Source organism: Hirundo rustica, chromosome 12 (genome assembly GCF_015227805.2).
Source record: "Hirundo rustica isolate bHirRus1 chromosome 12, bHirRus1.pri.v3, whole genome shotgun sequence".
Taxonomy (NCBI): Eukaryota; Metazoa; Chordata; class Aves; order Passeriformes; family Hirundinidae; genus Hirundo; species Hirundo rustica.
In genome coordinates this window covers 9,704,803-9,719,192 of record NC_053461.1, presented here as the reverse complement: position 1 = coordinate 9,719,192, position 14,390 = coordinate 9,704,803, and the positions used below count along the sequence as shown (strand labels likewise).

The window sequence follows — 14,390 nt, the reverse complement described above, 5'->3', positions numbered from 1 at the left end:
CATAGTGAGAAGCAATGAGAAGCTCATTGGGGCTGTGAAGGTAAAAAGCAGCCTTGGCTGCAGTGACCATGACATGGTGGAGCTCAGGATCCCTAAACAAAACTGGGCTGCATATCTGCATATCTTTATCCGGCTGATAAACCAGAGAGTCAAGCTTCCATCCAGAGGGACCTTGACAGGCTGGAGAAGTGGAACAGGAGGGGAACCACCTGCAGTTCAACAAGGCTTTCAAAGGGCTGCACATGGGGAGGAACAATGTCATGCACCAGTATATGCTGGGGCCACTCAGGGGGGATCCAGCTTGGCAGGAAAGGACCTGGAAGTCGTGGCAACACTAAATAAAATGTGAGCCAGTGATGTGCCTTTATCACAAAGGTACTGATGGTATCCAGGGCCATATTTCCTTCCAGTGGTGCCCAGTGACAGGGCCAGAGGCAATGAGCACAAACCAAAACACTGGAGATTCCTTCTGAACATCAGGAAACACATTTTTACTGCGAGCAATGGCACAGGTTGCCCAGAGAAGGCGTGGGGTCTCCAGCCTCGGGGAAATTCAAAAGCCATCTGGTCATGGTCCTAGGAAACCTCCTGTAGGTGACCCACCTGAGTAGGGGCTTGGACGAGATGGCCTCCAGAAGTGAGGAAATGAACTTGCCCAGCGGCAGAAGTTTTTTCCAGGAAATGAAGTGAGGTGCGGCTGAGGGGTGAGGGAGAAGAGGGAGCTCTGTCAGCCGCGGACAGCTAAAGAAAGCTCGGCAGGCGGATGCGGAGGGTCTCGGGTTTGGGGGCCGTCGCTGCCGGCCCCGGGGTTGCGGCTGACATGGAGCTGCCCTCCCGGGGGCTCTGCCCCTGCCGCCGACGGGGCCCGGCGCATCCTCGCTGCCCGTGGCGGGGCTGATCACCCGCGCCCGGCGCAAGCAGCCGCGCCGCCGGCACTCGTTGTGGGCACCGGGGCCGGAGCGTGGGGACGTGCGGCCGCGGGGCGCCGGCCCGGGGGCGGTGGGGGGCGGTGGCTCCGCAGCCAGAAATTAGGAGCAAACCAAGGGCTGCGCTCCGCCCATGCCCCGCCGCTGTGTCCGCGCAGCCGGCGGGCAGTGCGAACCCCCCTGCCGCTTCCCCGCCCTCGGAGCGGCGGCAGCGGCGGCGGGAGGAGGCGGCGCCGGGCGGCGGGATGCGGTGCGGGGCCGGGCGGCGGGCGGGCGCGGCGGCGAGGGGCAGAGCCCGGCGGGCGGCGGGGCGGCCCCGCTCCCCGTGATGAGGCGGTGCGGCAGGGCAGCGACCGCCGCCATGCAGCCCTCGCGCCGGGCCCCCGTGTTGCTGCTGCTTCTGGCCGTCGGTGAGTGAGGCTGGCGCGGCGGGAGCCGCTGCCATCCCTGCGGGATGGGAGGCGGGTGGGCGTCGATCTCTTCCGCGGGCACCGGGACCCCCGCCGGGAAGCGGGTCTGCTCGCTCCCCCGCCCGGGGAACAGCGGTGCACCGTGGGTCCAATACCCCGAGGCGCCGGGACCTCTGCGGTAGGCAGGTCTCCGTCACCCCACCGTTCCCCGCACGCACCGTTGACCCCCGGTACCGGGATTTGCGTCGGCTCCCAGTTTCCCACCGCGGAGCTCTTCCTGTGTGCCGGGCACTGCCCCCACCCTGGCATTAGAGCCCTGTGGGGCAGCCGGTGTCTGTCCCGGTACCCCGGGGGTTGACAGGGCCCCCCCGCGTTCCCGGCATGGCGGGCTGCATGCACGTGGGTTGCTCTCCCGGCTCTCCTGCCCCGGAGATGGGGCAGCCGGCACGGGACTCGCGGGGCGCCCGCACGCCGCGGGGGACGGCTGGTCGCAGCCCGGCCCGGCCGGGGCAGCCTCGGCTGCGGCAGCGCCGCCCCACACCGCCCGCTTGGGTATCGATGGCTTTGTGGTGTTTTTGCGAACTACCGCGAATCTGATACAAAGAACGGGCCACCACAAATCGCTCCGCGATTTCCCAAGAGCCTTCTCTTGAAATTTGGAGGAGAGGTAGGGTGCCAGGGAAAGGCAATTAAGTGCAGGAATAATTATACTCGGAATAGTTATGAGGGCTCTGCTTCTATTTTTAAATAGTCTGGGGAAATTTCCCAACAAAGGGATCCCCCAAAGACCCATGAGGCTGCGATTGTCCTCATTCTCCCTAATCCATCCCTTTGTACAGAAATCTGGTTAGTGTGGAACAGGAGTTCTGAACAGAGACATTTGAAGTGTGGAGGAGTCTTTGTCTTGAGTCATTCTGACAGGGAGGGAAGGGCTGACTTATCAACCAGTCACTGTCTTCCAGCACGACCAAGCTGTGATACAGTGACATCCAGTCCCCTGGCACATCTCTCTTACTACCCCAATCTCCTGAAAATGTTCGTGGGGGAATGTGTCATCTGTAGAGTCTCTCTGTCCATGGGCCGTGAGTCTGTGTTGCCTGGGGCTCCCTAAAGAGAAGAGATAAAGCCTTTTAGGTTTGCAAACAATAGTGAGCTTAAAGAGCAAAATGGATCTGGAAACCTGTTGGTGTTTTGAGCCAGTACTATGTGACACAGAAGCAGTAAGTCTTTCCAGGGCTGAGGAGGGAGTCACGCCTGTGGCTTCCTCCAGGCAGGTTGTCCACACTAAGGGAAAACCTTGGGCACAGCTGGCAAAGGTTCTTCAGCTACGTCTCAGCAGGAAACCCCTGTCCTCAAATTCAGCCAAACCTCTGCCTCCTCCGGAGAGGAGTGTAAGATGTGAGGCGGGGAACTGCCACAATCCCACCCTGCCAATGTGCCAGCAAGGGTTGACCCTATCCCCATAGCTTTCAAGCTATGTTTGCTCTGCACAGGAAGGAGATGGACCTCATGGTGGTTTTAAAATGTGGCAGACAAAAGGACCACCACTGGTACTGCTGTGCTGAGGGGAGGATCTGCTTCATATTCTGTTGAGGCTGCTAAAAACTTTCTAGTGCTGTTCAGCTGGTGGTGATACGGAGGATTTAGTTGCTTGGCTTTTCCCTGTGATCCTCTCTGCTATCCTAGCAGGGAGAAACATAGGGGTGGGAGGTGAGGAGCATCTCCCAGGGGCAGCTAAGTTCCTAATCTAGTGAAATTTGTAATCCTTGTGGGCTGTGACAGCACTGTGGTGCTGGACTTGGTTGGCCGGGTGTCCCCGGACAACTGGGCTCCTATCTAGATGGAAGTTCAGAGGTGGAGATGCAAACTGCTAGAAATTTGTGTATCAAGCTCTGTTCTGGTTAGTAGCTTTGCTCAGTGGTTCAGGATCAGTTCCAGTCTGAAACACTCTGGCCTCATCTCTCGAGTCCCACAGGACAGGAACAGTTGATACCTGAGGGGGAGCTGGATTGGCTGTATGCTGTTCCCCACGTTTCCCTGCGCTGGGAGCCTCCAGAGATGTGCTGAAGTGGGACATGTGCCTCATCAGGGTCCCATCAGACTGCTGGTCAGCACAAGTTTGTTGGCAGAGTGTGGAAACATCTCTCCAGGCTCTAGTGTGTCTGACCCCCCTTGGTTTTGCAAGTAGAAAAATGATGCAGGGGGAGAAGGAAGGAATTGGTCTCCTTCCTCTTTTTATCTCCCCAGGTGGCTGTCTGCATGTGGGCTGTTTAAGGGTTTGTTTTATTTTTTTTCTTTCTGCCTGCTTAGAATATGTCTTGTTGGCATTGTGTGAACAACCCAGAGATGAGAGAGTATAGATCAGGATGAATGAAAATTCCCTGTAGTCAGTTTTTCCTTGGCCGTCTCACTGCCATAAGGAAACGTTCTTTTAATTACAGGCATCAGGGGTAGAAATAACCACATTAAGCCCTCAAGGGGAAGCTGCTGGTGACGAGCTGCAGATCATAGTGCACAGAAGTTTTTCCACTCACTGCGTGAGAAGATGCTGTGGCGTTTTGTGGGTACCTGGGCAAGCAGGGCTGCAGGGCTGGGGTAGAGGGGCTGGAGGAAGATGAATCAAGGCTCGCAGCTGGTGCTTGGGTGAACTGGCTCCTCATTCTTGCTGGCTGTTTGTCGAAACCAGGGCACTATTGAAACACGTAATCCCAAAAGAATGGAGAGAGGCTATTTGTCAGCCACACGAGCACAGCCTGCACCGAGGCCAAGAAAACGCATGTGTTGGTTTGTTCAGAGGGCCAGGGATGCTGGCAAGGAAGGTACACCCTGTTGGGGCTCAGATCAGTCTCTGACTGTTCCTGTGCCTGGTGAAGCCCTGTTGTGGTTACTGGGCTTTGGATGTACATTCTTTGTTGGGGTCAATTTATTAGTGCTGGGAAATCAGCTTTGCAGCCATTCCTCTATATACCAACTGCAACCGTGGCTCTTCTTGTCCTGCCTGGTGTTGTGAAGGTAGTCAGAACCCATATATGTGCCCTGGGACCACCAAATCTTTGCATGAGCTTTTTTGTCTAGGGTACATGAGGTTGTTTGGAGAGTGGAGCCTCTTGGGGGTGCAGCGTGTGGCAGGGTGTTTGTCTTTGCCCTGCTGCAGGGGCTGGAGTGCAGCGTAACCATTTTGTGCTCAGTGTTGTGCCAGAGGATATAAAGATCTTTTGGGGTGTTAAAGGTTTCAGTTATATTTTGACAGGTGACCACGTCTCAAGGGAAGTCCTTCAAGCACCTGAGATATTGCTTGCTCTGCCTGGGCAGAGGGGCTTTGCAGAAGAAGCAAGCATGAGCTTTTATTTGATGTACTGGAAATCAGAAGTGAGCACTATGCAGTACATAGTCCAGGCTGGGACAGAGTGAGAAGAGGAAGCACAGGCCTGGCAAGACAGATGCAATACTTTGGGCCTGTGAGAGGGCAAAGAAGCCTGCGAGCTGTGTTTTTTCTCTTAGATCAGTGGCTTTCATCCCATGGTCTGTTAACTGATGGGGGTCTGTGGGCAGTTTGAAGAGGCCAGTGAAAGATTCACCTGAGGAAAGAAAATTCACTTCTACTGTGTAGAACTGTCTACCCAATGCTTTCTTCCCAGGGGCTGTGTCTCTCCTGCCCCTGAGCTGAGAGCTGCCATTGTCAATAGCAAGAATCATGGACGAGAGCAGATGTTATAGCAGAGAGGAGGGAGGTGTGAAGGCTAGGAGACAGTCTGGGGAGGGAGTGAAGGCAAACAGTCTGGGAGACTGAAACCAAGTGAGACTGTGACTCCCAGCATGAGTGGTTGAACAGAGGGGAGAGGACAGGCAGGCATGTCAAAGTGTCTTTGACCTGCTTGCATGGGGTCTCTTGTGCTCAAATGGGTGGAGGTGTTTAGAGCTGTCAGGATGTTACAGATCTTAAGGACAGGAGACCTGACACGTCTTGGTGCTGGGATGAGGATGCCCAGCCTCCCTGGACACCCCTTTGTTCCCCAGTACTGACAAAGGACACATCTGAAATTATCTGCAAAAGCAGGTGCATCCCCTGGCAGTGCCTTGCTGTTTCCCATGGATATACCTGGGCCAGCATGCTGTGGATGTTCTCTGCTGAAATAGCAAGGGAGCAGATGGTGGCAGTTCTTTGCGAGGTGGTGCCCACCTAGTACGTGCAGACAAGCACTCCCTGCAGCTGGGTGTTGGAGCTCTCATTATGGTTGCTGTAAGGAGCTGTAAAAGCTTAAAGATTCTGGCACAACATCCCTCTCTAAAGAGCTGCCCCGTTGCAAGGGCTTCTTCCATTGTGCCTTGTCGCTCTTGTTGGTGTAGGTTGGTAAGTATCTGCTCCCTGCACACCACGTGCTTTTCCTATTGCTTTCTAAAATGTGCTGGAGACACAGGGAGGTGCATGGTTTTAGAGGGACACTCAGTAAGGCACCTGGTTTCTGGCTGTACCAGAGGAAGTTGGCAGTCTGATTTTGTTTTCTGAAGCCCTAATTGGAAATTATCTCTGAGATTAGGGCCATGGCTGGATGTGTGAGTAGTCTAGTGCATTGTGGGAGAGCAGCAATAAGAAGTGTGGGAGCTGGAGTGGGAGAGTTCTCTTAGGTGGTGTGTCCCAGAACAGCTATGGTCTGTAACTCTGAATGAGCACCACAAGAACTTGGTTTGATACACAGTCATCCCATATGCTTTCCCATGCAAGCTGTTGAGGGTTTGGAGTGCAGAGGCTCCAGGTGACTATGTGGGAATCGGCTTGGACATCCCTCAGTCAAACAACATTTCTATCTCTTCCTCCACTGGCCATGGTTGGGATCCTTGTTTGTTATTTAAATTACCCTCCATTTTGTTGTGTTCTGGAAGGGGTTTGTGCGTTGACCGTTCTGCCCTGGGGCCTCTTTCCTCTCTGCCCTTGGGCCTTGCTCCCTGGCCTTTCCCGGCAAAGTGGTTTGGGGGAGGGAATATCCCTGGCAGATGCTTCCCTCATCTGGTCATTGTGTTTCTGTCTTAACCGATTATCAGTAAATGACCCATTCCCGATCCAGCTCTCCTAGGAAATAACATGGTTGGGTAGCTCCTGGGTGTGGGATGGGCTTGAAAGGAAGGTCAGCAGTAGCAGGGCCAGATGGACATTCTTGCGGCTGCTTCATTGGCAATACCACCGTGCTCTGACCTCCGTCCCTGGTACCCATTGTGCAAGTGTGCTCGGGTGGGGTGTGCAGGCTCTGCGGGTTGGTGGTGACAGACAGGTAAATCAGAGTGTGCTCCAGGCAAATGTTCTTCTCTTCAGCAGGCTGATCCTGCCTCCATGGCACTATGGTGTAGCCTCAACACTCAGGAAGGGGAGGTAAAACCAACCTTCTGTTGGGTAAACTGAAGAGCGCTCTAGCCCCTCTACAGATCAAGCTGATGTAATGACATCTTAAGAGATGATTGTGCGTTTCCTTGGAGAGAAATTGAGGTTTGCTTGTTACTAATTAAAAAGCAAAACATTTTTAAAGGCTGTTTGACTCAGTCACAGACAGATTCCATTTCAGCTCCCCAAATCCCTCTTCTCATTTCAGCTGGACACAAAAATGACTTATTTCCTCTTTATTTTCTCTTTTATTTCTAGTCCTGTTCTATAGGCCAGTTGGAAGCTTTTAAATAGCTGCCCTGTCCCGTGGAGAGGTGACTTGTTTTGTGGCAAAGGGATGAAGTGATTCTTGGTCAGCCAATGTAGAAAACACTTTGGGGTCCTTTTAGAGTTATTTAGAATTTTGAAACTGCTCTTATTCACAGCGCTTTGTGAGGAAGATGGCAGATAGTCTTTCTCCAGATTTTTTTTCTGTTGAGCGAAACTCCCTCATCTCCTTGTCTGGGACTGTTGTGTTGGATCCTCTGCCGAGCTGAACAGAGCAAGCTTTCCCACTTTGACTTAAAACTACTTTCTGAGGGGTCAGTGGGGTCAGCACTAGCAAACTCATTTCATCGGTATCTTCCTGACTGGCTTTTTTCAGTGGCCTCAGAAAGGTAACACTGCAGCATTATTCCCTACTGTTGGAATCACCCCAGTCTGCTCCTTATAGAGGTGAAACATCTTTTGCACTGCCTCAACATGTCACCTTTGTTGATGCTGGCAGCAGGATGGCGTGCAGCCAGCGCAGGAGCTCCCATCCTGGTTTTGGTGCTCTCTGCTTTTGTTCCCTCTCAATCTCCTCTCCTACTTTCTCTCCTTTCTTGCCCCTCCTATGTCTGCTCTGGGAGGGTTTTTTCTCTCGTGATCGAAGCCCTGGTGTTTCTCCAAAGGCTGGCTGCCCTTTTTAGCATGCAGAGCCTTATCTCCTCCGTGCTACGCAGAGGTGCCACAAAAATAGAAATGAGAGACAAACACCCCATTGAAGCAGCTGGTGAGCCCTGGCTCTGTTCCCTGCTCTCTCCCATCTACAGTTGCAGGTCTTTATTCGTTTCTTTGTTCCTATCACTTGATCTGCGTTTTAGAATACAAAATCAAGAGACTGATGGATGGTAGAAGTTGTCTAATCCCTTTTATCCATCCTAGGAGGAAAATGGCCTACAACTGAAGTTTTGGGCATTAGATTTCCTCTCTCAGCTGTGCTCCCCTGCCTCCCAGCTCAGCTCATGCTTTGATTCTTTCTTTGCCTTGGAGTTGACAGCTGTGTGGAGTTCCTCTATGAGAGGCTTGAAAGAGAGGGCGAAGATGGCAAATCTTTGGACTTCTTTTTGGCACCCCAAGCCTTTGGGTTTTTGCTGTTGGTGCAGAGGACAGGAATGAAGTGGTGTCAGGATGGTGTCTGGAGAGATACTGATTTGTAACCTGGTGTGGTGGTTCTTTAAGCCCTGGGCCATTCAGGTTGGTGCTGGCACAGAGGGTTCCTGCAGACCAGTCTCTGCATCCTGTGCCTGTAGATCAGACCCCAAGGTGTTACTCACATCCACCCCAAGAGACACCCGTCTTGCTCAGGCTGTGCATGACTCATTCTTAGGGATGAGGTGGTGTAGTTTTATCTTGGGATGAGGAAAGCGCAGCATCCCAGTAAACCAGATAATGCAGCTTAGGGGGTTTTAACTGGGTAAACACTTCAGAGTTAAAGGAGGGTAAACAAACTCCCAGCATGAGCTTCCCACATGGCTGGAAATAGCTCTCTGGATTACCAGGTTCACCTGCCAGGAGATGTGTGCTATAGAAGGGGTGGGATGGGCTCTGGCTGAGCTCTGTAGGCAGTCCAGAGTGAACCTAATGGAAGAGGGGTTTGAGGCAATGTAGATGTTGGCACAGAGATACATTTTTGAGGCTTTGTCTTGCTGCTGGGGACACCCAGGATATGCTGTGTTGTGTGGCTGGAAAGCTGAGGTGCCACATTAGCCATGTCTCTGCTAATGGGTGTCATGGGAAACTGAGGCACTGGGGATAAAGATTGAATAAAGAGCTTGCTCAGAATCCAAGCAGTCAGTTGCAGTCACATATAAACCAAATATTCCACGTGGCCTTGCACCTGCCATGGTCTCTTCTTATCCTTCTGCTCTCCTTTGCTGGATAACTTCGAGAATAATGTTTCTTTTCTCCTCCTTGTTGCTCTCTGTCATGTTTGCTTAAGCTGTAAGTTTCTCAAGACAAGTTCTCTCTCTGATAGGCTGCTCCATCAGTAATGCAGGTGTCGTCTGTCAGCTGGGGAAGCTCACAATGGAGCCTGCTGAGCACCCTTGGACCAGCACAGGGTTGTCCTGGCCAGATCTTCCCAGGTCTGTGCTCATGCACAAGGGATATGCGAGCTCTTGATTCCAACTGTGGACTTCACCGTGCACGGTTCAGGAGCTGGCACATCCCTAGAGATGCCCTGAGGTGTTTTTGGCAGGCTCTGTGATGCTGCAGTAGCTTCCTTCCCCTTTGATACACTGCCTCTTTTGGCATTCCCTTATTGTTGCTGCTCAGGCCTCAGCTGATCTTGCCTTGGATCAATAGGGCAAAATAAACAAGACTGAGAAGTGCTGAAGCCTGGCCCGAGTGTGTATGGAGAAGGGTAACCAGTATTGGCTTTTGCTGAGTTCAGAGAATACTAAAGGAGGGTGGGGAGGGTCAGAGCAGGCAGAAGACTTAAAAAAATAATTTCTGGCTTCTCGTATTCCCAGGACAGGTTTGGTAATCAGTCTGTCGGGTGAGCAGAGACTCCCAAACTTCCTGTGCCAACTTGCCAATGTTTTCAATGAACACATCAGGGCCAACCCAGCTGCCATTGGGCCAATAGCTCGTCTTAGCACTTGCCCTGATTTGGATTTGTGCTTCTGGGATGCGGAGTTGTAGGGCACAGTGATGGGTAGCAACATCGGGTGGTTGTCTAGTCTGTGCCCTTGCCTGAAGACAATTCAGCTCTGCTTAAATCATTTCAGGCCACATGTATCCAGACCTGTGTGCAGCACCCAGGTGATGTGTCAGCAGTGTTTTGTAAGATCTCTGTTTCTAATGCTTCACAACTCCGCAAAGATTTTCACATCTGCATTCCAGTGATATCTCAGAGCTGTTCCTAATACAGGAGTTTCTTCTCTTAAGACATTCAGAATGGATGTTTTCCCATCTTGTATTAGAAATGTTTTGTGCTAGTTCTCAAAGGGGTGGGTTACCACTTTTAATAATATTTCTGTTATTCCCATTCTCAAGATCACCTAGCTGTACCTACAGTTTTTCTGTGCAGCGAGGATGTCTTCTTGCTTTGTGTCCTTGGCTAATTTCATTATTGTGTTCCTACTTTTTGTTCCAAGGTCACTTAGGAAAATGTGATAGAACAGCAGATCCACGTACAAATGTTGAGGAATTCTGCTAGTGGCCTCACTGTAATTTTTTTTTATATAGCCAATGCTTTACAGGTTTTCTGCTAAAAAGTGTCTTTTCTTGTGTCTCTTGTAATTTTGCATGAGGCACTGTATCAGATATTTTACTGAAGTCCAGATGGATTTGAGCTGCAGCATTTCTGTTGTCTAGAAAATCAGTTGTCAAAGAAAAAAAACCCAACAAATTAGTCTTCATTTCAGCTTATTCAATTAATTCATTTCAGTGACTAGTTCATTAACAATTGAGAAACTGAGTCTGAGCTGAGAAGGAAAGAAAACGTCCTTTTTTCTTCTCATCTATGAATAAAAATCAGCTGTGAGAAGATGAAATCTTCTAGTTTTGATATGCTGAATAATAGAGGGCTGCAAAGCAAATGGTTCAGTTCACCCAAAGTAGTTACTTCACTTGTTTAACAAATCTGTTTTAAATGTAAAACAGCTTTTGGTAATTTTATTTTTTCCTTGTGCCTCCATATTTATAATGGTATTTAGCAGCTGAATAAAGCCAAGTCCCAGGTGCCGTTTTCTTTCATTTTGATTGAAGTTCAATATGCATGTGAATGTACCGTGACACAAATCACAATTAAAGTCTCACTAAGAATCAAGAAGTATCAGTCAATCCTTCTAATAGTTAAGATGGAAATAATAAGAGTATAATGATGAAAGAAAAGTGCAAAATACAGCTTGCTTCCCTGCTCAGCGTTAGGTAGATGTTTGCTGTTGTCACAATATAATTGTTACCTGTAATGGTCTGTCCTTCCTTATGAAAACCTGCAATGTGAGGGCATTGAAGTTCAAACCAAAAAATAGATTTTCACCCTACAGATTTAAAACATGATTAATACTGGTTGTAAATAGTACTGGTTTGAATCAGTCTCCCTGCATATAATATAGCTGTAGATCAGGTCAGTGATAGAAACTGTCATTGTTTTCGCAACGCTGGAGTTTCATGGCTGAAGTATAAGACATTCCGCCTCCTCTCCAGGTTGGGTGATGATTGACAAAGCACCTCATCCTTCAGCAGAGGCAAAAACACCTCAGTGAGGGTGAATCATCACCCCAGAAAGAGGTGCCCCAGGCTGGATGATTGCTTGGCACTGATTCCTCCTGGATGTGAATGCTACTCTGCATGCTTGTGGATGTTTCCCAAAATACCCTACTTTTCCTCATCAGCTGAGAGCACAGTTTATCTTCAGGGCAGGTTGGTTTGGCAGGAATAGGCTTCAAGGGGAAGACAAGCCCTGTGGGTGTCGTTCTTCTCTCTGATGTGTGTTTACTGTCATTATACAGGGACCTGGTGCCTCTGCCTTGCCTCCTCGGAGGACCTAACTACTGATGGCCTCACATCAACTTCCCTGCTGGAATTTGCTATGATGTCCCACCTGGAGGCCATGAATTCACATGAGCAAACCAGCCCCGAGGCTGCAGAGCCAGATCTTGCCCCTGGCTCTTTGCATGCTGCTCCAGGGTCAGGCTTTGCCAGTGAGGAGAATGAGGAGTCCAAGATCTTGCAGCCCCCACAATACTTCTGGGAAGATGGGGGAGAGCTCAATGACTCCAGCCTGGACTTGGGACCAGCAACAGGTAAGTTATTTCTACCCCATTCTTCCTCCCACTCTGTAAGGACTCTGGGGAAGTGGAAGGATACTACTTTGACACAACTCTTGCTAAGAGGGCCTGAGATTAAATGTCAGCTCTATTTTCTCACCTCAGTGCCTGATGTGTCCCTAGTGAACCCTGAGCAAGCACAGGCTTTAGAAACCAAGTTACAGCTGAGCTTTTATTCCTGAGTGGCTATGAGCTGGGAAAAGCATTGCCTCCATCTAGTTTCCCATTGCCGCATGCCTTCCTTTCACTTTCTCCCCTTTATGCTCTCATCTCTTTTGCTTTTTTCTGTTGCTGTCTATTAAGCACGACTTAAAGGTCACAAGAGCCCAACTGAGATCAAGGTCATCTTAGCATTTGAGTCGGAGGTGGATTCCCTGGGTCAAATTCTGGATTCCTCACTCTGTGACTTCAGTGGCAGTTTGGTCCAGGAGAAGACAGCAGGTTTTGTCCCTTGGGTAGCTGTCCTGTTGCCTGCCCTGTCCTGCTACTTCCTGAGAGGTCATGACCAAAATGGGTTTCACTGGCATTTGAGTTCACTTTCCTCTGTTAAGTGTTTTTCTGAGACCACTGAGTTATCTCAGTAGTCTCTGCCCAAGCCCCGCATTGGCTTTGAGATGCTCTCAGGGAGAGGGATGGGAGGAAGGAGGAGGTGCATTGCAGGGTTTCCAGTAGCTTAGGAGATTATTTCACATGCTCCTGCTCTTAAGTGTCATGTGGGGCATGTATTGAGTGCTACCCAAGGGCCAGGCTTCAGCCTTATCCCTCCTCCCACATGCAGTATCGCTCTCAGCAGACCTGACTGAGGTCTGCAATTAGAAAGCACAAGTCTTGTTTTATCTCCACTCCTATTTCTGTGACCTTAAAAAACACCTGTACTCACACAGAGCTGAGAGCTGCTGCAGAGCTGTGGCTTGAGTTGCCCTCTGGGGCACAGTGCACTCTCTGTAGGGCAAGGGCCACCCCAGCTTAGGTCTCCTTTGCTCACTGACAGTGCTGCTAAACCTGTCTGACTGTGCTCTTGCTGCCCTGGGGCACTTGCAGGCCTGGCCGTGGGGCAGCTGTGCCGAGCAGGGCTCCTGGGGGGGATGGTGCCATTCCTGTCGGCGCATCCCTAGGACACGCGCTGGCTCAGCTGCTCTCATGCGCTGGCGGTGCTCAGTGCCGCTTTTCTTGGTGTGCCAGCAGGCACCTGCATGTCCTCACAGATCTGGACGTGACTTGGAGAACAGCATGTGCTTGTGCATTGAGAGCGAGATGACTGGGTACTGAACCCAGCCTTGCCTCTTGCACGTGTCTTGCCCCATTTGCATGCAGAACACGCTTCTCCCTCCTTCCGTTCTCGCCTGCAGTTCTTTCCTCCAGGAGCAGATGTGCTCTTTCAGCTGTCCTTTATGCATACCCTGCCCTATCCGCTGCCCAGCTAACCACTGCTCTGCTTCCAAGTGCTGTTTCTTCCCCTGACAGTTGCTGTGTCCAGAGCTCATGTCTCAATGGCATTTCAGAACCTTGGTTAATAGAACAGTTTGAATTATTCAAGAGCTGGAAGCACATTTCTACTTAAAATTTAATTAGAAACCTGCCGTGTGTCATTTTACAATAAAGGATATTGTAATAGCATCCTTAAATTGGGCAGTCTTCTCCTGTCATGCATAGCCTCTGTATGAGAGATGCATCCAATCAGTGAAACTTACATCCTGCATGTGTGACAGATGCCATGTGATAGGTTGTGGAACTGTATGATGACATCTGTTAGGTTATTTTCAATGCATATATCCATTAAACAGTTTTAAACAGCTGCTGTTTAAGCAAAAAAAGTTTATGATGTAAGTTTTTCCTTATGTGAGGTTTCATTCAGTGAAGTATAGCCCAGCACAGCTGGTAGTTCTGTCCAAGGCACAGACTGGAAACACTGCATCAGTCAAGGCACAGAACAGGATTGTTGTACTCCTAGAGAGAAAAATTTACCTGCTATGAAAGGAGACCTGTGCTGGCTTCTTTTTGTCTTTGTATAAAGATATTAGGCCTGAATTGGTGGGGGTCTTGCAGATTGGCCGCATCTGCTATTCAAAAAGCTGTATAAATTATCTCCATCTCTCCTTTTTTTATGTCTATCTGAACTCTGTGTGAGGAGACTGCCTTGCCTTTATGTGACTTCAAGGCTGCAAGAGCTAAAAAGCAATAACAATGTGCAGCTGCTGCTTTTTTTTTTTTTTTTTTTTTTTTTTGTTAAGCGCACAAAAAACATCCTTTAAAATATTTCTAGAAAACATTTCTAGGGCCACCTGTTAGTCCATTAGAAAGTGAGAACAAACTCCCAGTGGCAGAGCACAGCTCAGCCTGGGGAGCTGGTTCTCCTAATCAATGTGCTTTTGCTGATCACGAAGCAGTGATTTTTATATTGACATCAGTGAGCACCAACCTTTGGAAGGGCCCTGACATTTTTCTCATTCTGTCTGAGGGTGCACAGAAGTGTGCACTTGCATGTATGTACACATGCACAGCTGCTTCCCAGTGGAGCCACATGTGGAGGAGATGGATTAGGTCTGGTGGGAATTTGGATGCTATATCCTTATGGAGAGAAGCAATGCGTGGTTTGTACTGC

At 50.1% G+C, this 14,390-nt stretch overlaps 1 protein-coding gene across 1 annotated transcript in view; it reads left to right on the top strand.

The window, feature by feature from the left end:
- Positions 1-1,225: 1,225 nt before the first annotated feature.
- Positions 1,226-14,390, top strand: part of PODXL2 (podocalyxin like 2) — a 32,150-nt gene continuing 18,985 nt past the window's right edge. The window contains exons 1-2 of the mRNA XM_040076405.1: positions 1,226-1,336; positions 11,471-11,764. Coding sequence (XP_039932339.1) covers positions 1,255-1,336; positions 11,471-11,764 — 376 coding nt within the window. The 5' untranslated portion in view covers positions 1,226-1,254. The remainder of the gene's footprint in view (positions 1,337-11,470; positions 11,765-14,390) is intronic.